Source organism: Mobula birostris, chromosome 31, assembly GCF_030028105.1.
Source record: "Mobula birostris isolate sMobBir1 chromosome 31, sMobBir1.hap1, whole genome shotgun sequence".
Classification (NCBI taxonomy): domain Eukaryota; kingdom Metazoa; phylum Chordata; class Chondrichthyes; order Myliobatiformes; family Myliobatidae; genus Mobula; species Mobula birostris.
Genome location: NC_092400.1, coordinates 16,918,423 through 16,942,947, shown reverse-complemented (window position 1 = coordinate 16,942,947; position 24,525 = coordinate 16,918,423). Strand labels below are relative to the sequence as shown.

The window sequence follows — 24,525 nt, the reverse complement described above, 5'->3', positions numbered from 1 at the left end:
CTCATCCTGAAAGCAGATGTGGTGGATACAGAGGAACCGAGGGAAGAAGATGGCATTTTAGGCATAACAATGAGATGGGAATGGAGGTTTATGTTGCTTGAGCTTGATAACGGACTGTTTGGACTTGTTGGGTGAAGTGCTTTGCTTCTATATATACTACTGCCTAATACATTTCTGACCATTCAATATACAAAGCAATAGAAAGAAATGGTCTTTGGTTGACAGCATGGATACAATGGGCAGAAAGTTTTTTTTCTGTGGTGTACAACTCTGTGGCCAAATTAGGGCTTACCGTACCTAATATCAATCTTCCTGCTTTGTAAAGATGAATTATCAGCACTGCATCAAATTTATCCTCTGAGATTAAGTCTGCAACTTGAGAGGACGATTTAAAATCACCTATGTCTCTCAGTGTACACAGGTGGCCGCCCTCCTGTATGTAGTCGCTAGAGGAAAGAAAGAGAAAGAAAATACAAAACATCATTTCAGTAAATATTAAGACTTTACTCACTAATGCTTATTTTTAAATTACTTTAGCTACATTGTAAACAACAGATAGACATAATTCCACTGCTCTTCTCCAGAAGAGTCTTTCAGGGTCTTTTAGGTCTAACTCACTATAATCCCATGGGGAGGGAGGGAACATCGACTCAGACCATAAGAGGCTTGCATCGGGCACTTTCATGCCTTACAAGGCGCAGATTGGAAGTCTGTGTGGGGGCGCCACTCCTCGCACAGACACTAGAGCAATGTGTGGTTAAGTGCCTTGCTCAAGGACACAAACACGCTGCCACAGCTGAGGCTCGAACTAGCGACCTTGAGATAACTAGACGTACGCCTTAACCCCTTGGCCACGTGCCCAACACATAATCACGTGAGTATTTTTTAAAAAAAGTAAGAGACTAGAAAATGTTGCTGTTTAAAAAGGGAACTATATGTTCTTGTACACAAGTCACTGAAAGTCAGCAGGAAGGTGCTGCAAGCAATTAAGACAGCAAATGGTCCACTGGCTTTTTTTGAAAGGTGATTTGAGTACAGGAGTAAAGAAGTCTTAATGCAGACATCAAACTGATATAGGGCCTCAGTGACACTGCACTTAAGAGTTTTGTATACAGTTTTGGTCTCCTTATTTAGAAAGGACATATCTGCCTTAGGAGGGCAATGAACATCCTCTACTCGACTCCAATGCCACCTTCACTTTCACCAACAACACTATTGTTGGATGAGTTGTAGGTGGTTATTTCCAGCTACTGTCAGCAGGAGGTACAGAAGTTTTTTTTAAATCCCACATCACCAGTTTCAAGAATAGCTACTTCCCTACAATAATTTGGTTCTTGAACCAACCAGCAAAATTCTAACCAATGTCGTTTAGTCACATTGTGACTACTAAAATGGACTTCTTTTTTCCCGTGATCTTTCTTGTAATAAAATTATGTATAATTTATGTGCAGTTTATGATTTTCCCATGAATGCTGCTTTTATGATGCTATACGCCTGTGATGCTGCTGAAAGTGAGCTTTTTATTGCAGACACATACTTGTGCATATGATAATAAGCTCGACTTTGACCCATTCCAGACAGCAGACTGCATAAGTAGAAACGGCCGAGTAGTTTAATTTTGTATCCCCCAGAATTCGTTAGGTCAGAAGAAGCCTCATTGAACTTAACAGGGTGGATGCAGCACGTTTTCTCTGAACCAGGGATCACAGTCTCAGAATAAGGGGGTGGGGTAGGGGGTTCATAGAACTGAAATGAGGAAGTGTTTCTTCATACAGTGGATGGGGAATCTTTGAAACTCTTTACCTAGAAGGCTGTCGTAAGACTGAGGAGCAGAATTAAGCCACTCAGCCCATCCAGTCTGCTCCACGAATTGATCCTCCTTCCCATTTAAACTTCACGCCCTCTGAACGTACTTCCCTTCACTTTCTCCATACCAATCTCAACCTCATCATTAAAGCCCACGTGGGGTGCTACTGTAGTCTGGCAGACTGGCCTCTAGCAGGCTGAGCCCTGACGGCAACTCTCAGATCCCTCCTCTTACTTACCCCTTGAAAAGGACCCCCACTCAGGTCAGGAGCATCAGGCCATTGTTTCCCGCACCATCACCAACCTCATCATCTCTGGATACCTCCCATCCACTGCAACCAACTTAAAAGTTCCCTTACCCCACACTGCTCGTTTCTACCTCCTACCCAAAAGCCACAAGCCTGACTGTCCATGTAGGCCCATTGCTTCAGCCTCACTGAATTTATATCTGTATCCCATTTTATCCCCCTTGGTTCACTCCTTTCCAAATTACCGCCAGGACACTTCACACACTCTCGATCCCTTCAACCACTTTTAGTTCCCTGGCACTGTTTCCCTCATTTTCACAATGGATGTCGAGTCTCTATGTGCTTCTGCCTCCTATCAAGAAGGCTTTAAAGCTCCCCACCTTTTTTTTTTCCAGATAACAGACCTCACCAGTCTCCCTCCACCAGCACTCTCCTCCGTCTGGTGGAGCTGGTCCTCACACTCAACAATTTTTCCTCTGGCTATCTAAACCCAAGGTGGAGCTATGGGCCCCAGCGATGCCTGCCTTTTCATCAGCTAGATTAGATTATGAGAACACTCAGTCCTCTTTTATTGTCATTTGGAAATGCATACATGCATTAAGAAATGACACAACGTTTCTCCTGAGTGTTATCACAGAAAACAGGACAAACCAAAGACTAACACTGACAGAACCACATAATTATAACATATAGTTACAGCAGTGCAAAGCAAAACCATAATTTGATGATGAACAAACCATGGGCACGCTACGTGGCACAGTCCATGTTCCAAGCCTTCTCTGATATCCCTTCCTAAATCTTTCTGTGCAATGTTGATGACTGCATTGGTGCTGCTTCCCATGCTGAGGTCATCAATTTTGCCTCCAACTTCCAACCTGCCCTCAAATTTACTTAGTTCATTTCTGACACCTGTCTCCCTACACACTGTCTACCATTATCTTTTATAAATCTACTGGTTTTCACAGCTATGTTGACTATATCTCTTCTCATCATGTCGCTTGTAAAAATGTTCTCAGTTCCTCTATAACCCCCACATCTGCTCTCAGGATGCTATAAGAGTCGTAATGAAGAGTCTGGGCCTGAAATGCTGACTGTTTATTCTTCTCCATAGACGCTGCCTGACCTGCCGAGTTCCTCCAGCATTTTGTCTGAAATACTCAGATTTTAGTGTTTGTGTTTCAAATTAACATCTCAAGACTGATGAACATTCATCGTAACTACGAAATCGGAAACCAAACACATTTTAAATTGCAAATAGGAAGAGGGGAAGAAAGCGAATTATCTGTGGCACAGTAGAGACCAAGAAAAACTTAACGACAAAATAAGGCAGTGATGCCAGCTGAGACACGTAGAAAACTTGTTAGTCACTGCTGATGTTTTTGGAGAAGATGCAAACAGACGGCGTTTAATGAGGGAGAGAGGAGTGAAATAAAATCTCGGAAACTGTACAATATACCATGTCGTGATTCGGCACGCTCCCTTTCGTTGTATTTTTCTATATATTTATGAATTATGTATAGCTGTAGTTACTATTCTGTAGATTTGCGTAATATGCCCACAAGAAAATGAATCTCAGGGTGTACATGGTGACATATTTATACTTCGATCATAAAATTTACTTTGAACTTTGAATTCGTCTATGATGAGGTTACTGGTGCCAAGAAGCGCGAAAGGAAGTCAAAGTAGGATGAATTCTGTCCCAGAAGAAGTACACCAGCCAACGCTGAAGGACTGGCCCAGCGGTTCCAAGTTGGAGCTGTCGCGGGCAGCCCGGGGCACATCGCCCACACTCACCAGATCCTCCGAGCAGTCGTCATGTTGCCAGTCCGGGGAGTCAGGCTGGCGAGAAACAGCAACTTCATTGCGGGCTGTTGGGAGAAGGCAGGCAGCCCCTCCTGACTTTAATACACCATTAGCGGTCACCGGGCCCCCGCAGCCTTGACAATGAACAAACTTAGCGCTTGGGGCGGGAGGGTGGGGAACAGCCCCAACTACCGCCCGGGAGGAACCAGGGAATCCCGTCTGCAGAACGGGCGCCGGCAATTAGATTGGCATCCGGGTTGACCAATGGCAAACCCGCATTACGTGAGGTCCCGGGGGCGCCTTCGCCTTCCTCCGCCAGCTCCGCGGGATCCGACCAATGGGCGCCGTGCGAAGGCGGGCCTTGGTTACGGTTGCCGAGGTCAGAGGGCATGAGGCCAGGCCTCGGCGTGTGTGGCGTGGACCGCCGGTCAGGCGGGATTGGGTTAAAGGGAAGTGGCTTGGAGGGATGAGGATCTATCTTTAACTCGCTCAATTACTCAGCGCTTTCTGCTCGGAAGGATCGGGCTACCTTTCCCCCTGAAGGAGTGGGAGAGAAAAGTTTTTTTTTGAATGTGATGATGGAAAACCAGACTGAGGAGAGGACTCCGCTGCTCCCGGAGAGACGGGTGGCTTCTGCCTTCCACGGCCGGCGGCTGGCCTGCGGTGCCGTGCTGGTGACGGAGTCCTTGGAGCGAATGGCGTTTTACGGTATCACATGTGGCCTGGTGCTTTTCCTCAACAGCGAGCCCTACAACTGGCTAGGGGCCCAGTCGAGCCAGACTCTGCTGATCTTCATGGGCATCAGTTATTTCGTGTCCCCTTTCGGAGGGTGGCTGGCGGATGCGTGGCTGGGAAGGTTCCCCACCATCCTCCTGAGCATGATCCTCTACCTGATTGGAATGATGTTGTTCCCTTTTATTTCATCTGATCAGACTCGACGTTACCTTTGTGGAGAACTAGAATACTATCCCATCCTGGACCCCAAGTGCATCAATAACAGTTCCAGTGCTTGCGTTTTTCACCGCGATGGTTACTGCCGACCGGTTATCTACACGGGGCTGGTCCTAGTCGCACTTGGTGTGGGATCTGTGAAGGCAAACATAACTCCATTTGGAGCAGATCAGGTACAGTATACTTGTTTGAAAGTTTTCGAATAAAATTACTTCAGCAGGAACGCAAAATGATGGTATCGTTTTCATTTCTGCATTGTTACGGGTTTTAAAAAAAATCACGGCGCCGTTGTGCAAGTGTCAAATGAAAACTGTAGCTAAGTTCTTGGTGATGAATGAGTTCTTCTGGGCAATGCCTTTCTAACTCTTTGCTGGTAGCAAGTTTTGGAGTACAGTGTGTTTTTTCCCCCATCATCACTTAGTTATTTAAGAAAGTTATTCCGTCACGAACAATAAACTTGAATATTAATAACAAAAAGTTGAAAAAGCTATCAGTGCAATTGTATCAGGTAGCAAATATATAGAGGGGGAAAATAAGAATTAATATTTCAGATCGCAGTCCCTTAATCAGAAAAGTTTTTAACTTTGTAAACCAACTGGAATGTAGTTCTTCCCCCCCCCCCCAAAGTTATTTTGGTGAAGTATTTGGCGATACTTTTTATATTGGTTCAAAGTAAGGGCAGCATGGAAGCTTGTGGTGTCACATGTTGAACTGGATATACATAAACGTGAGCTTTATAGCCCATAGATTACAGACACTTTTACGTGAAGGTTGCACTTAGTAAGAAAATAAGAACATTACAGTGTGTTATAACAGCCTTAAATGTGTTGTCCTGTCAGGCTGACACTGCAATTTGAATCATAGGTAATGATTTAGGGAACAAGTATTAGGCACAGCCACCTCATTTAGAGTTCATGGTTTGATTACTCCTTTCCAAGAACATTAAACATCATTTATAAAATATATTAGTAAATGCATCTTTAAATTACCATTTAAAGAAAAAAGCCAGCCAGTCATGATGTAACTCTACACATTACTTCACCAAATCAGGTTCCTTAAACTTTGTTTACGGACATCATTACAGATAGCTGTACATATAATGTTGTGAAATCAGAATAAATTGGCAGGTATTAAGACTACGTAGCAACTTTATGCAACACATTTCGTACATTAAGATGCAGGCTCAAAGTGCTTTACATAGATGGTGAAGATAAATCAATATAGTCATAAAAATAGAAGACAAAATTAAAAATCATAAGAAAAACATATAGAATAAAATGTAATTAAATATACTAAATTATATAAATTTAAACAACAGCAACACGCATAAAGTAATCCTATAAGTAGGCCAAATTTTAAAAATCTCCATTGAGACCCTTCAGCCTATCTCTTTTCCATCGATGCTGCCTGACCCACTGAGTTCCTCCAGTATTTTGTGTGTGTGTGTGTTGCTTTGGATTTCCAGCATCTGCAGATTTTCTCATGTTTGTAACACTGCTACCACTAGTACTAATACTGAAAAGTCTCTTCGAGGGTTGCCTACCCAAAACAAGTTTAAATCTTCAGTCTTGATGAAGGGTCTTAACCTGAAACCTCAACTGATTAGTCTTTTCCATAGATGCTGCCTGGCCTGCTGAGTTCCTCCAGCATTTTGTGTGTGTTGCTTTGGATTTCCAGCATCTGCTGATTTTCTCATGTTGCATCTGCTGATTTTCTCATGTTTGATATACCATACCATGCTTACTATCTAGCACTCTTGGGCTTGCCCTATGGAATGTATTCCCTTTTTCCTATCCTTCTTTCCTTGTACCATTTTTCCAAGCTTAAAGTTAACTTGTGTTCTCTCTTGCATAGTCCTGACAATAGATTATTTCTCTTTCAACAGATGTTGGCTGGCTGCTGTATGTTACTGGCAATCTCTCTTTCATTTAGCATCTAAGGAGCTGCTTTCACTCTAATATTAGCACTAGAGTTTGCTGTGGTACAAGTACTTCAGAGCCCAGATTTGTGTTTTCCAACTTTTGGAAACAATTGTTCTGACAAAGGATCTGATATGTTTGATTAGATACTCTTTGCGAGTGCTTCCTCGCCTGATTACTCTTGGCATGCTCTGTTTTTATTTCAGATTGCCAATAAGTGCAGTAGTTTTTGAAATTCTGTGGTCTTGTGACTGTCATATGCCAAACCTCATCATGTGATCAACTTCTTTATTATGTATTGAACTTTCAGTGCAGGGCAGTAAAATAGATTTGCTTGTCAAATAAAAAATATTAATTTACTATACTGTAAATGCATTTATCTATGTTGTGTATTTTAGAATAAACACAGCTGGATGAATTGTTTGTATAAATCTTGGGATCTTTATAAGCAGAAATTGGTGAAGTGTGATGGTAATGTAGAGTGAATCAGTGAGGATTAAGTAACTGATTTAATAGTGAATGCTTGCTGTTTTAAGAAAGATAGTATTTGGAGTAACTGAATTAGCAGAGCAGCTGCAAAAGAGATATTGGGTTTTGGCTCAGGACTAGAAATCCCTTAAATGAATATGAAAAAGGGAAAACAGGTTTGATCTGAAGATGATCCCCATAGCAACCAGGAGTTTGAAGGAACCAAAGGTGTGTTTTAGTAATGAGACCATGTGCATTTTACTAAAGACAAAGAGATGGTGAGGTCTGAAATTATTGGTAATATGCCCTCTTGTCTTGAATTGATTTCCCGGTGATGATTTTTCCACATGTTGGTCAAGTTGTTTTCTGTCTTTGTACAATAGGATAGTGTGTGGACTGTAGTGATAATCTGAAAGGGCCCCTCTCTCCCTGGTAGCAGAAGGACTCAACAGTGAATAACTTTCTGCGGGGTCTGAGAATCCAAGGGTGATTCATTTAGTGCTCAGAACTGCAGTCAGAATTAATCATGTGGAAACAACATTGTTCACTAGCTAGGAATGAAGCTTTAGGGTCTTGTCTGAAGGACTTTATTTCTTGAGCCTCCTGATCCTCTTGTATTCTATGTAACTATGTCTAAGGATGTCTTTATTATTTGCCATATTGCTGTCAAACCATTTGATCCCAGTGCTGGACCTCCTAATATTCTGTGGCCTTGCTCTCTCTGTGTTTCAGACACTGCTCAAATAGTAGCGTGCTTAAGAGTCAAGAGGTTGCACTCTAAAGACTTGAGTACATAATTTAGATTACTACTTTTATAATTGAAGGAGTGCTTCAACTGTTGGCACTGAGATACTTTAGATGAGATATCAGGTAAAATTACTATGTTAGTGGATGTAAATATTCTTGTGGCTTTCTGAGAGCAGAATGCAAGTGTGATTTTTTTTTTGTTCCACCCTCCCCAGTGAACAGGTAGAATCCCAAGTTTAAATTACAAAACACAGGATATCTGATTATTTCTAAGCATCCTCTGATAAGATTTCATCAGCCTTTGTTTTCTACTTTGCAATATCTGAAAACATTTTGAAATGCTTAATTGGCCTCAATACTTTAATGTCATTGTTGGGTACTAAGCTCTTTTGTTAATTGATATAGTTTTAAGTGAAAAGAATAGGAAATAAGTAAACTCCAAAATATTGTTTGAATTTTCTTTTTTGTTTAGCTCTGGTGGAGTAGAAAATAGTGTTATAGTCACTTATGTGGAACACTCTTCTGGTCTGGGATGACTTGGTCTTCCTATCACAATTTGAGCAAAGTGGAACCACCTTTTCCCGTTGGCAAAAGTTTTTTTCCCCCCATCTTTTTTTCCCATACTTGTTTACTTTCACATACAGTATGTTCTGAGGGGTGGGGGTAACTGAGCCATTACTTGCTACTTGATTGCCATTTTGCACTTCATGGTTTCCTTGTAGATAGAACAATGAATGTACTTTCAAAAGCCGTGGAGAACTACGTTTGATTTGCGTTTTGTTTCTCTAGAGGCATTAAAATTCTTTATAGTTGATGAAATAGCTCTTGGAGGATAGTCACTGCTGTGATATAAGAAATATCAAGTTTGCATGTGCATTTTAAATGCTCACAAATGGTAATAAAATTGACAAACAGCTCATTTGATTTACAAGTTTGAATATTACCATTCGATATCTTGGATCAATCCTAAAAGAGAGATAACAGTTCATTTTATTGTCATTGAAAATGATGGTGCAGCATTCAATTTAAATCAGTATGGTAATCCTAGCCTGGATTACCTGTATGTCTTCAACTCTGTAATAAAGAAATTAATTTCTGACTCCAATACACTGCAGTTAAACTTAATGGCTTAACATTTATTGTAAGGAAGTCATGATTGCATTTCAATAAGGCAAATGTGACATATATTCATCAGATTCTAATATAATTTTATAAATTATCTTACATTGACATACGATCTTTTGTCAATTATTTTGTGACTAAATTACGTGACTGGAGTTTGGGAATATAATATTTCTAAATCTTTTTTTTTCCCTGTTTCAGGTGAAAGATAGAGGCTCTGAGGCCACACGTCGATTTTTCAACTGGTTCTATTGGTCAATTAATCTGGGTGCTATCGTCTCACTGGCTGGCATTTCGTATATTCAACAGAACTGTAGCTTTCTCCTTGGATACATTATACCAACTGTTTGCATGGGCATTTCTTTCTTGGTTTTTGTATTTGGCAAATCAGTTTTTGTCTCTAAGCCACCTGATGGTAGTTCCTTTACAGACTTATTTAAAATTCTTTTTTACTCATGCTTTTCAAGAAAGCTGAATAATGAAGAAAACAGCAGGTAAAAGTTATTCGCTTTTTTTGCCTATTCCTATCTACTTAGGGATACAGTGGTCAATGTTCCCTCGAATTTGTAATGACCAGTGTGCGCAAAAATCGTGGGCTGTGCAATTTTTTGCTCAGTAACGACAACATGTGCATACTGAATAATTTCTTCAATAAAAACAGTATAAATAAGTCAGGTCTAAAATCTGCAGACAAATCATTGCAAACTTCACGTCGTCAGTACCGTCCACATCAGAAACTGGAAAAGGAAATATGATTGTGTACGATCGTGAAGTATACTTAACGTGCCGATGAGATAGAGGGTGACAACCTTTTGTGTGCAGTTTAAATTCCTTTGTGCTCTAGTTGTACAAGATGTGGGCACACACACACCTTAGAGCAAATATTGACAGTAGTAATAGCTGCATCAGATTTGTTTTAGGTGACTCACATGACTGTTTTATGGGTAGCAGGCATTTGCCTTTACAGTATCCCCAAATTACTACCAAAAATTTGCACTCATGCTGTGTGTGTGTGTGTGTGTGTGTGTGTGTGTGTGTGTGTGTGTGTGTGTGTGTGGGTGGAATGGGGATTAAATCAATAAATAACTTGAATTTTCTCAATGAATATGCAGATAGTGGCTTGATGATATGGACTGTTATCTAGCTAATGCAACCCCCACCCCAGTACAGGAGTCACAGATAATTAAATTGTTTTATTATTTTTTAACTTGAAGTTTTTTTTTAATTATTAGATTGCTCTTTGGGATGTCTCATAAGGCTAAACTTTTGCATATGCAATTTTGTTAATTATAGTTGTGAAGATGGCTGTTAATGTAGCATTTTTTAATGAACAATTATTGTACTCGGTAGCCATTTGGAAGTGCAGTGCTTCTTAGAAGGATGATTTTGTGCAGATTTCAAGAATTCTATTTGTATTACTCTATTTGGCTAATGGTATGAAGCTTTCAAATTCTATCTTTTCATGCTGCAACTGTTAAGCAAATGTTATAAAGGAGATCCTGACTGTTTTGAAGAACTTGCAGTTTAGTTCTAATATTTTTCATAAACAAGTTAATGGATTTTTTTTGTAGGATTGTGATCTTGTCTTGAATTTGTGGTGATATGTAATGTAGTATGGAGCAACTATTGTATTTCTGAAAAGTGTTTTTGAAGCATTTCGTATGATTTCAGAAGATTGCTCCATATTTGACATTATCTAAAGATTAGCATGTTTTATTTATATTAAAAAATAAATGAATTGTAAAACATTTTACTTTCAGCCAGAACAACGGGATCTACCCATCAACTGTTAAACCAGGTTGTCTGGATCTGGCCAAGATTGTATATGGTGGTGAATTTCAAGATAACAAAGTGGAGGATGTGAAGACCTTTGTCAAAATTATCCCAGTGTTCTTAGCACTCATTCCTTACTGGATGGTTTACTTTCAGGTTTGATGTCGTATGCGATTTATGTACAAAATACTGGATTCTTTATATTTGTTTTGAAGCTAAACTATGCAGAAATAGTGAGCAGCCTTTTGTATTAAATGCAAATAAGTAAAAAAAATGCTTTTAATAGCTTCTGTATTTGCTGGATGAGACAGCATCTAGTTTAAATCTTTTTTTTGTATTTTTAGATGCAAACTACATATGTTCTACAGAGCTTGCACCTTCGGATTCCAACGTTTTTTGCTGAGTATAATAACAGCAATGCTAGCAATTCATTTGCAAGCTGCAAACATCATATGGTAAGATACTATTTGCACTACTTGTCTAATACTGGTTGAAAGAATATGAAAGCAGTTGGGAAATTCACGATTTCTTAATAGAATATGTTGCTGACTATCCAATTGAGATAACCACTTCCTTACATTGTTCACAAACAGGTGATGATTTAAGAAACTCATTGCTTAATGTAGGGGATTAGCCATCTTGCTTAACAAAATGATTTTGTGATCCAGTTGAATTTTTAAATTCAACCATTGATATACATTTAAAACTTAATGGTAATGCATATGATGTATAAAAGATCATTTGTGCTGTTTCGCCTGTTACGTCCTTAACAACTCAAGGTATAGTTTTAAGGCTTTGTGCTCATTGTGCTTTGAAAAAAGTGGGTCCATGGAATAAGTTGAAATTAGTTTCACGGTGATTGTGCCTTCAGAACATGTAGCATTTGTGAATACTTGAGATCAAAATTGCTTCCCATTTAGTTGAGTTTAAAGGAATTATTTATGAAAACTCTGACCTTCTGCAAAGTATGATATGAATGGAGAGATTATTTTAATTTCTCCTGTCTTTCATTTCTTGAAAACCTATTATGAAGCCACAAAAGCATTGTGAATTCATTCTAATCGTTCATGAGAATTCTGTTTACACTAGTTTCACTTAAGTAAAATGCAGGTTATATAGAAGTAGTATTGCTACTTTCTCTTCCCCTTCCCCTGGATGGAACTATTGTATACTTCCTCAGTAGTTTTCATGCAAGACAATTGTACATTTTACTAAATCAAAAGTGCAAAGCTAAATGTTAAGTTAATGTCATCCATGTTGCCATAATATTATTTGTAAGTGCATTTGGATTTGAGAAGCTTTGAATGTAGCTGTTTGTGAAAATACGTTTGTTTTCATTTCAAAGGTCCAATTTAGTAGAAACATAGAAAACCTACAGCACAATACAGGCTCTTCAGCCCACAAAGCTGTGCTGAACGTGTCCTTGCCTTAGAGATTGCCTAAGGTGACCCATAGCGCTCTATTTTTCTAAGCTCCATGTACCTATCCAGGAGTCTCTTGAAAGACCCTGTCATATCCGCCTTCACCACCGTTGCCGGCAGCCCATTCCACACACTCACCACTCTTATGAGTTTTTTTAAAAAACAAACAAACCTACCCCTGACATCTCCTCTGTACCTACTCCCAAGCACCTTAAAACTGTGTCCTCTAGTGCTATCCATTTCAGCCCTGGGAAAAAGCCTCTGGCTATCCCATGATCAATGCCTCTCATCATCTTATAGACCTCTATCAGGTCACCTCTCATTCTCTCTCGCTCCAAGGAGAAAAGGCTGAGTTCACTCAACCTATTCTCATAAGGCATGACCCCCAATCCAGGCAACATCCTTGTAAATCTTCTCTGCACCCTTTCTATGGCTTCCATATCCTTCCTATAGTGAGGCGACCAGAATTGAGCATAGTACTCCAAGTGGGGTCTGACCAGGGTCCTATATAGCTGCAACGTTACCTCTGCTCCTAAACTCAATCCCACAATTGATGAAGGCCAGTACACCATATGCCTTCTTAACCACAGAGTCAACCTGCTTAGCAGCTTTGCGTGTCCTATGAATTCGGACCCGAAGATCCCTCTGATCCTCCACGCTGCCAAGAGTCTTACCATTAATACTATATTCTGCCATCATATTTGACCTACCAAAATGAACCACTTCACACTTTTCTAGGTTGAACTCCATCTGACACTTCTCAGCCCAGTTTTGCATCCTATCAATGTTCCACTGTAACCTATGAGCCCTCCACACTATCTGCAACACCCCCAACCTTTGTGTCATCATCAAATTTACTAACCATCCCTCCACTTCCTCATCCAGGTCATTTATAAAAATCACGAAGAGTAGGGGTCCCAGAACAGATCCCTGAGGCACACCACTGGTCCCCAACCTCCATGCAAAATATGACCCATCTACAACCGCTCTTTGCCTTCTGTAGACAAGCCAATTCTGGGTCCACAAAGCAATGTCCCATTGGATCCCATGCCTCTGTACTTTCTCAATAAGCCTTGCATGGGGTACCTTGTCAAATGCCTTGCTGAAATCCATTTACACTACATCTACTGCTCTACCTTCATCAATGTCACATCCTTAAAAAATTCAATCAGGCTCGTAAGGCATGACCTGCCTTTGATAAAGCCATGCTGATTATTCCTAATCATATTATGCCTCTCCAATTGTTCATAAAGCCTGCCTCTCAGGATCTTCATCAGCTTACCAACAACTGAAGTAAGACTCACTGATCTATAACTTCCTGGGCTATCTCTACCCCCTTTCTTAAATAAGGGAACAACATCCGCAAGCTTTCAATCTTCCAAAACCTCTCCCGTCCCCATTGATGATGCAAAGATCATCGCCAGAGGCTCAGCAATTTCCTCCCTCGCCTCCCACAGTAGCCTGGGGTACATCTCATCTGGTCTCGATGACTTATCCAACTTGATGCTTTCCAAATTCTCCAGCACTTCCTTTTTCTTAATATCTATATGCTCAAGCTTTTCAGTCCACTGTAAGTCATCCCTACAATCGCCAAGATCCTTTTACATAGCAAATAGTGAAGCAAAATATTCGTTAAGTTCCTCTGCTATCTCCTCCAGTTCCATACACACTTTTCCACTGTCACACTTGATTGGTCCTATTCCCCCATGTCTTATCATCTTGCTCTCCACATACTTGAAGAATGCCTTGAGATTTTCCTCAATCCTGTCCGCCAAGGCCTTCTCATGGCCTTCTGGCTCTCCTAATTTCATTCTTAAGCTCCTTTCTGCTAGCCTTATAATCTTCTAGATCTCTATCATTACCTAGTTTTTTGAATCTTTCGTAAGCTTTTCTTTTTGACTAGCTATACAACAGCCTTTGTACACCACGGTTCCTGTACCTTACCATCCTTTCCATGTCTCATTGGAACGTACCTATGCAGAACTCCACACAAATATCCTCTGAAAATTTGCCACATTTCTTCTGTACATTTCCCTGAGAACATCTGTTGCCAATTTATGCTTCCAAGTTCCTGCCTGATAGCCTCATATTTCTCCTTACTCCAATTAAACAGTTTCCTAACTTGTCTGTTCCTATCCCTCTCCAATGCTATGGCAAAGGAGATAGAATTGTGATCACTATTTCCAAAATGCTCTCCCACTGAGAGATCTGACATCTGACTAGGTTCATTTCCCAATACTAGATCAAGTACAGCCTCTCCTCTTGTAGGCTTATCTACATATTGTGTCAAAAAACCTTCCTGAACACACCTAACAAACTCCACCCCATCTAAACCCCTCGGTCTAGGGAGATGCCAGTCAATATTTGGGAAATTTAAAAACTCCCACCACGACAACCCTGTTATTGTTACACCTTTCCAGAATCTGTCTCCCTGTCTGCTCCTCGATGTCCCTGTTACTATTGGGAGGGCTGTTTTTTAAAAAAAAAGGACACCCAGTGGAGCTATTGACCCCTTCCTGTTCCTAACTTCCACCGCAGAGACTCCATAGACAATTCCTCCATGACTTCCTCCTTTTCTGCAGCTGTGACACTCTCTCTGAATAACAGTGCCACGCCCCCACCTCTTTTGCCTCTCTCCCTGTCTTTTCTGAAACATCTAAAGCCTGGCACTCAAAGTAACCATTCCTGCCCCTGAGCCATCCAAATCTCTGTAATGGCCACAACATCATAGCTCCAAGTACTGATCCATGCTGTAAGCTCATCCGCTTTTTTCATAATACTCCTTGCATTAAAATAGACACATCTCAAACCAGCGGTCTGAGTGCATTCCTTCTCTATCACCTGCCTATCCTCCTCCTCGCACTGTCTCCAAGCTTTCTCGGTTTGTGAGCCAACTGCCTCTTCCTCCATCTCTTCAGTTCGGTTCCCACCCCCAGCAATTCTAGTTTAAACTCTCCTCAATAGCCTAGCAAACCTCCTCGCCAGGATATTGGTCCCTTTGGGATTCAAGTGCAACCCGTCCTTTTTGTGCAGGCCACGTCTGCCCCAAAAGAGGTCCCAGTGATCCAGAAAACGGAATCCCTGCCCCCACTCAATCCCTCAGCCACGCATTTATCCTCCACCTCACTCTATTCCCATACTCATTGTCCCGTGGCACAGGCAGTAATCCCGAGATTACTACCTTTGAGGTCCTGCTTCTCAACTTCCTTCCTAACTCCCTGTAGTCCGTTTTCAGGACCTCCTCCCTTTTCCGACCAATGTCATAGGTACCAATATGTACCATGACCTCAGGCTGTTAATGTCAGAGAAATGTATACAATATACATCCTGAAATGCCTTTTCTTCACAAAAATCCACAAAAGCAGAGAAGTGCTCCAAAGAATGAACGGCAGTTAAACGTGAGAACACCCCAAAGACCCTCCCCCCCCCCCCATGCGTAAGTGGCAGCAAGCAACAATCCACCGTCCCCCCCCCAGCAAACTGGCAAATAACTGTACTATAGTTATCCACTTAAATGAAGAATCTTTTGGGATGTTAAGCCAGCTGAGGTTTGTTGCTTCCTTGGTGATAACACTGTCTTCCTACCTACACTAAACGAATCTTCCAGCAGTAAGTTGATACTAAAGCAGAAGCTAAAGAATTTGAATGAGCTTTACCAAAGAGAAAGTGATATCAACTGACTAAGGCACATTTCCAAACTGTCAGATCTATCAGACAGTTTCAAACCTTTTGACATTGAAAAACTGTTTACTAATTATGATTTTTTTTGCAAAAATGCCTTTAACCTATCATGTATATTTGATTTGAAATAAATTTTAAACATGGAGAAAGCTTGACTGGTGGAACGTTAAGAGTTTAAAGAGTAATGTGATATATGGGTATAATAGAGGAAGGTTAGCTTGTCTTCCTCCAGCTTCCAAAAAATTGTAAGTTCTTTTTCCCCTAATTATCACAGTAACATTTTGGTGAACCTATTAATGTTTTAGAAAGCTTGAATACAAACTTGTCAAGGAGCAAGGGCACTAGACAGCTAAGGAGTTTACAAGGAGCTTGGGAATCAGGGTCCCGACAAGTAAACATTGTAAATGTCATCCGGAGAGTCAGATACTAAACCATTGGGATTTTCAAAATGGCTGGGTAGAGGATTATTGGAGTTTTACTTTTAGAAGTTTTACTCATTGAGGTTATGTTAATTATTTCCATTCTACATGTTTAAAATTTATTTCAAATCAAATATACATGATAGGTTAAAGGCATTAAATATTTCAACCATAATTTGTATTCTATACAGATCTCTGATTTAGTTTTTTTGCTTGAAATTACTTATTTTCCCAAGATACTTTAATTGATTGACAATCCCCCAAATATTGCTTTTGGTGATCAATAATTAATTGATTTCACCTTGCATAGGTAGGCAAATAGGAGAAAATATCAAATAAGGTGTGTGAAATGCATTGTTACAATTACTATTAGGTTTTGGTTGAATTGGTTAAATTGTCAATGAATGGAACATTCTGTGTGTTGCATCATACAACTATTAAATTTAAGGGAATTAATTTTTTATTGATCATAGGCAAGTATGAGAGGAAAAATATTCATTGGCAAATCTATTAATAAATCTTTGAGGTGATGTATCTCCTTCAGTCTCTTATAAGCAGCATATCTTCTAACTTGCCATCAGCAGTACTCGCTTTTACTGATAGATTTAATATGTGAATCAGAATACTGATCTCTTTACATCAAACATGAACTTCTATTGTTTGCATGATTTGTTGTTTTTTTTTCTCTGCACATTAGGTGTTTGACAGTCATTCTTTTTATGGTTTTTGTTTGGGTTTCTTTTATTTTGTGGCTGCCTGTAAGGAGACGAATCTCAAGGTTGTATAATGTATACAAATTTTGATAATAAGCGTACTTTGAACTTTGGTAGCCCAGTTAGAATGTTTTAGTCTGGTGTCTGGTACTCTCGATGTTAGGGGGGGGGGGACTGACATTAAACTAAAGGTGTTGGAAATGCAGTACTTGCTAGATAAGGTGGTATCCATGGAGGCAGGCAGTATTGGTCTTGCTGGACGCTAATCGTTTGCCAGAACTATGCTCATCAGTGGGGTGAGAGAATGTTATTTGATCAATATTTGTTTGCAAGTGTGATTGAAGTTTGCTGACAGCAAAATTAGATGTTGTAAGCATGCAGCAGAAAGTCTTTGGGAGAGATTTAGGTTAAGCGAATGGGTGAGGATGTAGCAGTTGTGGTACAAAATACGAAGTCTTGAACCTTGGTAGAAAAATAGAAAAGGAGAGTATTTCATGAATTGTAGTTGTTCTGCAGATGTCATAGTAATCATAGTTAATATGTGGTTACTGGAAGCAGCTAGGGGAGGACAAAAATTATGCTGGCTTTTTATTGCAATAAGAATTGAGAGAGGGCAAAAAGATGTCTTATTACAGTTAAGGACAAGGGTGAAAGCATAAGTGGAAATCTGCATACAACTCCCTATGTGAGGAAGAATATATTTGTGAAACAGGGAGTGCTGTGAAGGTACATCAGATTAAATCATTCAACGGGAGGAATCCTCCTCCGAGGGGCAGTTAAGAATTGGATTGAACACTCAAGTGTAGAAGAATGGCAGATAATCTCATTGGTTTGGTACATGCGAAATTTGTGTCTCACTCTTGGACTATTTTGACTTGGGAGGTGGAGGTGGTCTTGCACTCAAATGAGGGGTTACCTATTCAGGACTGAAATGCGAAGGCATTTCTTCTCACGGAGGATAGTGAAACGTTGAAATTATCAACCAAGCAGACTGTAGGGGCTCAGTCACTGTGTATATACACAAGACAAATAGACTTTTTGGATATTAAAAATTTTGGTTATCAAAGATAATGGGATTGATACATGGTGGTCCTGAATTTAAAGCCCCTGTTCTGTCATTCAGTAAGACCACAGCAGGCACATTGAGCTGAATGACCTGTCCTGTTCCTGTGTCTTGTGTCCTTAAGGGTTTTAGTTACGATGATCATTCAGGTGTGCATACTTAATCAGTTGTTCTGAATTCAAATCCTAACATGGCACCTGGAGAAGTATAACTTTGATTAATTACATAATTCTGTTGAAATGAAACTTTGGGGCAGAATATTAATAACATCCTTAATAATCCTTACCAACATCTTTGCCTGATCAGTCCTGTGTGAGATCAGATACTATAATTTGGTCAGATCTGAACTGCTCTAAAAGATAGTCCACTCCACTTGGTAGGTGTTTTTTGGCATGGATAATCAATGCTAATCTTTCCAGTGAATCTTCCTGTTAATGAACAATTAAGATCTTGGGAGGAATATGGGCAAATTAATTAAGACTTTGGCAAGTGAAATCAACTAGTAGTTCCCATATTTCTAATTGCTTAGGCAACTTGGATATTTAGAATGCTTTAGATTTGAAACCGAAAGGGAAAATATATATTGTACAAGGATGACATCTTCTGAAATCAATCAGATTATATTTTAGTATCATTCTTTTTGTATCTCATGTGTTCTAAGATGAGTCTCCATATCCAACATATATGGGTAAAAGGTTTTGTTGTCTTTCCTTCATGCATGCTTCAAAATCAGGTTTATTATCACTGAGATGCCTGATTTTGTTGTTTTGTGGACCCAGTGCAGTGCAGGACATTAAAAAAAGTTACTAGCTATGATTTTAAAAAAAAAATCAATACATAGTGCAAAAGAGGAATAGTGAGATGGAAGTGCAATGGTAGAGGGGAAGAAGCTATTCCTAAAACAATTGAGTGTGGGTCAGACATTGATAATATTAATGATAATAATGATAGTGTCCGATGCGGTGAGGGTCCTTAGTGATGGATGCTACCTTGATGCACTGTCTTTTAAAGATGTCTTTGGAGGGTGGGGGTGGGGTTACTCGTGTCTGTGGTGGCCTACTGCAGTGTCTTCAATCTTGTGCATTAGAGCCACTATACAAGGTGCTGATGCAACCAGTCAGATTGCCCTCCAGAGTACATCTGTGTAGAAATTTGCTAAGAGTCTTTGGTGACATGAAATCTCTTCAGACTCCTAATGAAGTATAGCTGCTTGTGCTCTTTCTTCATGATTGCAATGGTACATTGGGCTCAGGATCGATCCTCCAAACTGCTGACACCCTGGAGCTTCAAGCTGCTCACCCTTTTCCCTGCTGAACTTTCAATGAGGATTGGTGTACATTTTCCTGATCTCCCATTCCTGAAGTCCATAATCAGTTCCTTGGTCTTGCTAACATTGAGTGCAAGATTGGTTTAGTGACCCCACTCTACCAGTCAATCTATCTCGCTCCTATACCTCCTTTCTTACTTCTCAGATTATGCTAACACCACTGGTGTCATTGGTAAATTTATAGATTGCATTTGAACTATGCCTAGCGTGTTTGTGTTGTGCGTGTCGAGAGAGAGTAGGGCTGTCAGCTAAGCACACGTCCTTGATGTGTGCCTGTGTTGATTGTCAGCAAGGAGGAGATGTTATTACCAATCTGCACTGATTGTGGTCTCCCAACGAAGGAATCAAGAATCCAGTTGCAGAGTAAGTAGTTTTCAAGTTTGTTAATTGTTAATAGTAATGGTGTCAAATGCCAAGCTGTAATCGATAAACAGCAGCCTGTGACATGGGTATTACTATGGTCCAAGGCTTAGGAGAGAAATAGTGAGATTGTGTCTGCAGATTGCAGCGGATCTAGGCCTTGACTCAAGCAGGAGTTAAGTCTTCGCCATGACCAACCTATCAAAGCACTTTATCATAGTATTTGTGAGTGCAACAGGCCTTGAGGCACCTCCTGTGCCCTTCTTGGGCACCGGTATGAATGATCCTCCAACTTCAACAGTGGGATTAGATTAGATTATGAGGACACGCAGTCCTCTTTTATTGTCATTTAGTAATGCATGCATTAAGAAATGATACAATGTTTTTCCAGAATGATATCACAGAAACACATGACAAACCGACTTAAAAACTGACAAAAACCACATAATTATAACATATAGTTACAACAGTGCAAAGCAATACCATAATTTGATAAGAACAGACCATGGGCACGGTAAAAAAAAAAAAGTCTCAAAGTCTCTCGAAAGTCCCGTCATCTCACACAGACAATAAACCTCCAGCACCGCAAACTTGCCAGTGCAGCACCCTGGAAGCTTCCGACCACAGTCTGACTCTGAGTCCGTACGAAAACACCGAGCTTCCGACCAGTTCTCCGACACCGAGCACCATCTCTGCCGAGCGCTTCGACCCCGGCCCCAGCAACAGGCAATAGGCAAAGCCGAGGACTTGGGGCCTTCGTCACCGGAGATTCTCAATCGCACAGTAGCAGCGACAGCAAAGCAGGCATTTCAGAAGTTTCTCCAGGTGTTCCTCCGTGCTTCTCACAGCTGTTTCCATCAAATCAGGATTGTGCACGGCCCCCTAGTTAACACATATCGATATCATTCGGAACGGCCGCGCGCGCTACGTCGCGCTGCCATCTTCCCCTCCCTCCAGAGGTTGAAGATATCCTTGAACGTTCCCAGTGATTAGTCGGCAGAGGTTTTCAGCATTCTGCATGCTACACTATTGGGGCCCGATGCTGTGGAGTGGTTCACTTTCTTGAAGGATGTTCTGACATCGGCTTCCAAGGCAGACATCATAAGATTGCCAAATGTCGTGGGGATTTGTACAGGTGTGGTTTCATTCTCCATTTCAAAGCATGGGTATAAAAGGCGTTGAGCTCATAGCAGAGCGAAGCATCATAGCCATTAATGCTATTCGACGTGCCTTCAGCCTAGTATTGTGTGTTAACACCTATAGATTGAAAATGATTCATACATTCAACACATAAACATGTGTTTGTACTTTTGTTTCCTCAGTAACTGAATACTTGAAAAGGCCGCATGTGTGATTCCTCAATTAAGGGAATGATGATATCAGAATTGGGTTTAATATCACTGGCACATGTTGTGAAATTTGTTCTCTGGTGTCGTCTTGAAAGTGCTTAGAAAGCAAATAAGTTCAAAATTTTAGATTTATTTCAATTAGGTCTGTAAATTTTAGACCCAATTAAAGCAAAATTTAAAAAATCATGAGTAACCAAAGGGAACCCTCTAGAGTGTTCTTAAATGTGCTGTATAATTGGTGAAGAAAACATTAGGGGTGACTGTGACTGGATGGTTCAATGATTAATGCTCCTGCTTTGCAGCTCCAGCAGCCCAAATTTGATTCTGATCTCGGATGCTGCCTGTATGAAGTTTTCACATGTTCCCCATGGTTGCATAGCATTCCCCAGATCTGTTGTTGCAAAATCTGTCTGGTTGCTAGGTTAGTTATTGTAAATTCCCTATAATGTAGGTAGATAGAAATAGATTCAGAAGGAAGTTGATGGGTACAAAAAAGGGGGAACAGCTTACTAGGAAATGAGTGGGAATGGGATCAATGGAATGTCTCTCGATGCCAATATAGATTTAATGGTCTTTTTTTTATGCCAGATGAGAAATAAGAAAACATTTGTGGAAGTATTACTGTGAATAGGTGGGCAAAATGACAAAGGTCTTCTGCCGGCCTGCAATGGTATTTTATTATTGTTGTCTTGTAACATTGACCTTCATAAAATAGTAAAAGCATTCATTATGAAGTGCTTTCTGTAAAATGCACTTTATGTGTGAACATTGTAAAACTTCTGCAGGTGTTATAGAGTCCTGGTACCAGGAGGGAAAATCTGAAATGACTGTTAAAACACAAACTTCCCTTTTTGTGTCAACTTTCATTTTCTGTTCCTTAATGCATCATGTTCTTAAGGATATAATCTCTTTTCTTCCTTCCTCTTTTCAAAATTAGTGTTTAGAAATTAATTTACAATCACTTCAGTAGTACTATAAACTTGGATTTGTATTTCGGAGTTAACTGCAACTTGTGATCTTGGCTGATTGTTTTGACAGTTAGGATTTCCATAGACATCAGCCATACTTTGCCAACACACACTTCAAGAAAAACAGTCTCTGCAATCTCTTGAATCTCATGTCTGAGCTTCAATCCTGCCATTATTGATTTTATATATATATAAATTTCAATGAAGATTGCAGATGGTAATTTTGGCTTGGTTTTCCCATTGTAAGTCCAAATAACTAACTCAACTACCCATGTTGCTCAATATTATTCACTTGTGAAGTCAGATTTGAAAGAATTCCTGTATGTACGGCTCTGTGCCAGAATGGTATTTGTTGAATCTGTCACTACTGTGCTTTAATTTTTGATACTAATTCAGCATTAAGAAAATCCCTTATGAGGAGACTTTAAATTGTGCAAGCTACTTTCAACACTATTGTCTAATTTGTAAAAATAAGTTGCGTAGTGATATTTGTCTAACAAGATTGAAGGCAAGACACATTGGATTGAAGTTGGAAGATTAATTAGTTATTTATACAACTGAACAAATCAGAAAGTGGATGGGAGTTCCTAGTTAGTTTAATTTGAAAAATGTATTCAGAAGTTTTCACTTAGATCTATCCCAAGGTCCTCTTAAAGTGGCAGCGGAATGCATTAAACTTGAGCGAAGCAGCAAATTCTGAAGAAAACCGAATCCAGAAATGTTAAATAGTTTTAAACAGAGAAAAAGGAGAATAACACAGAATACAGACATTTACCAAAACTCAATTTGGCATGATCAGTATTAGAACCATCATCCCATTCAAATTTATTGACTGACCTTTTGATGTTTAAAGTCTCGCTTAAAAGTTTATTTAAATGCGACATTATTAGCATCACTGATATCCAAATGCTGAAAATGTCACATGATTTTCAGATAGATAGGAATGAAAATGTTGGCCCTGTCATTTACCAAATACTTTGCAGGTACCACTCATGATGGGTTATCTTACAGTGGATTTTTACAAGATATTGATCTATTCATATTAATATTTCAAAAGACCATAGAGTGCCTACAGTCCATAAGTATAGTATGGGATAGCTTTAATGAATTGTGCAGAGTGTGATGATGTAAATTGTATTATCCTTTACTTTGGCCTATGTGTTTAATCCAGGTCAGACTAATATAATCTTTTTTTTCCTCATTTTTTTGATTCCAGGTCCCCAGGCTAAAGAGTCCTTAGCATAGATTGCTTTCATTTGTCACATAAAATAGAAGGTAGAAGTTAGTATTTGTGGAGTAAGAAGTGTTGAGAATATGTGGTTAGGGGCTAGTTGCAAAGTATAAATGGAGCAGTAAGTATTCCATGTGTTGAAAGTAACACATTCCACAGTGCTCTAGTTCCCTGTTTGAAACGCTCCTTTTAAGACCATTAGACATGGTGTAGATTATGTTATTCAGCCCGTTGAGTCTGTGCCTCCATTTGATCACTGCTGCCTTTTCCCTGTGACCTTTGATATCCTTACTAATGAAGAACATATCAACATATGAGCAGTGGAGGGCTATGGCCCAGGTGCAGGTCGATGGGACGAGGCTCTGTAGAGACTAGATGTGCCGAAGGGCCTGTTTCTATGCTAAAGTCTGACTCTAACTCCAACCTCCCTTTTTTAAATGTACCCAATATTTTGGCCTGCACAGCTGTCTGTGGTAATGAATTACACAGATTCACCACCCTTTGGTGAAAGAAATGATAAACACTGAAACTTGTGATAGTGTTCTTTTTTTGGATGGCATTGCCAATGTCAAATTGCACTTTGTTTTGAATACATTTCATGGACTTCAATTTATTTCTTTCAGTTCTAGACAGCAGTCAATTGGTCTCAAACCTTGACCCATCCATAGCTGCTATCGTAGCAATCAATTACTTGATTACTGTGATTTTTTAAAAAAAGTATTATCAATAGAAAGCAGTGAGGAAGGCTTTGGGCTGCAGGAAGATATAAATGATTTGATCAGTTCAGCAGAAAAATAGCAAATGGAATTTAATCCAGAGAAGATTGAAATAATGGATTGGGAAAGTTTGGCAAGGCAAAAGAATTTTTTTAAAAAATGGCAGGATGTTGAGCAGTGTGAAGGAACAGATTTTCTTGAGTACATATCCAAAGATTCTTAAAGGAGCTGGACAGGTCAATAGATTACTTAAAATGAAACTCTTTCCTTTTTATACTGAAACTTAGAATATAAGAGCAGAGACATTAAGTAAATATACCACAATTTAGCTATAATTCAAGTTATCACATTACAGGAACAATACAAATACATTGGAAAAGGTGCAAAGAAGATTTGAGGATGTGTGTTATCAAAGTTGGAAAATTAAGATATAATTTTCA

General features: G+C 39.7%; 2 protein-coding genes across 2 annotated transcripts in view; one reads left to right on the top strand and one right to left on the bottom strand.

Annotated features, from left to right (window-relative positions):
* glt1d1 (glycosyltransferase 1 domain containing 1) overlaps positions 1-4,039 on the bottom strand; it is a 74,265-nt gene extending 70,226 nt beyond the window's left edge. Inside the window, exons 1-2 of the mRNA XM_072247960.1 lie at positions 3,849-4,039; positions 298-446 (exon numbers count right to left, since the gene is read on the bottom strand). Of these exons, the coding sequence (XP_072104061.1) occupies positions 298-446; positions 3,849-3,916 (217 nt within the window). The 5' untranslated portion in view covers positions 3,917-4,039. The remainder of the gene's footprint in view (positions 1-297; positions 447-3,848) is intronic.
* Positions 4,040-4,241: 202 nt separating this feature from the next.
* slc15a4 (solute carrier family 15 member 4) overlaps positions 4,242-24,525 on the top strand; it is a 73,390-nt gene continuing 53,106 nt past the window's right edge. The window contains exons 1-4 of the mRNA XM_072247617.1: positions 4,242-4,981; positions 9,266-9,558; positions 10,825-10,993; positions 11,182-11,292. Coding sequence (XP_072103718.1) covers positions 4,433-4,981; positions 9,266-9,558; positions 10,825-10,993; positions 11,182-11,292 — 1,122 coding nt within the window. The 5' untranslated portion in view covers positions 4,242-4,432. The remainder of the gene's footprint in view (positions 4,982-9,265; positions 9,559-10,824; positions 10,994-11,181; positions 11,293-24,525) is intronic.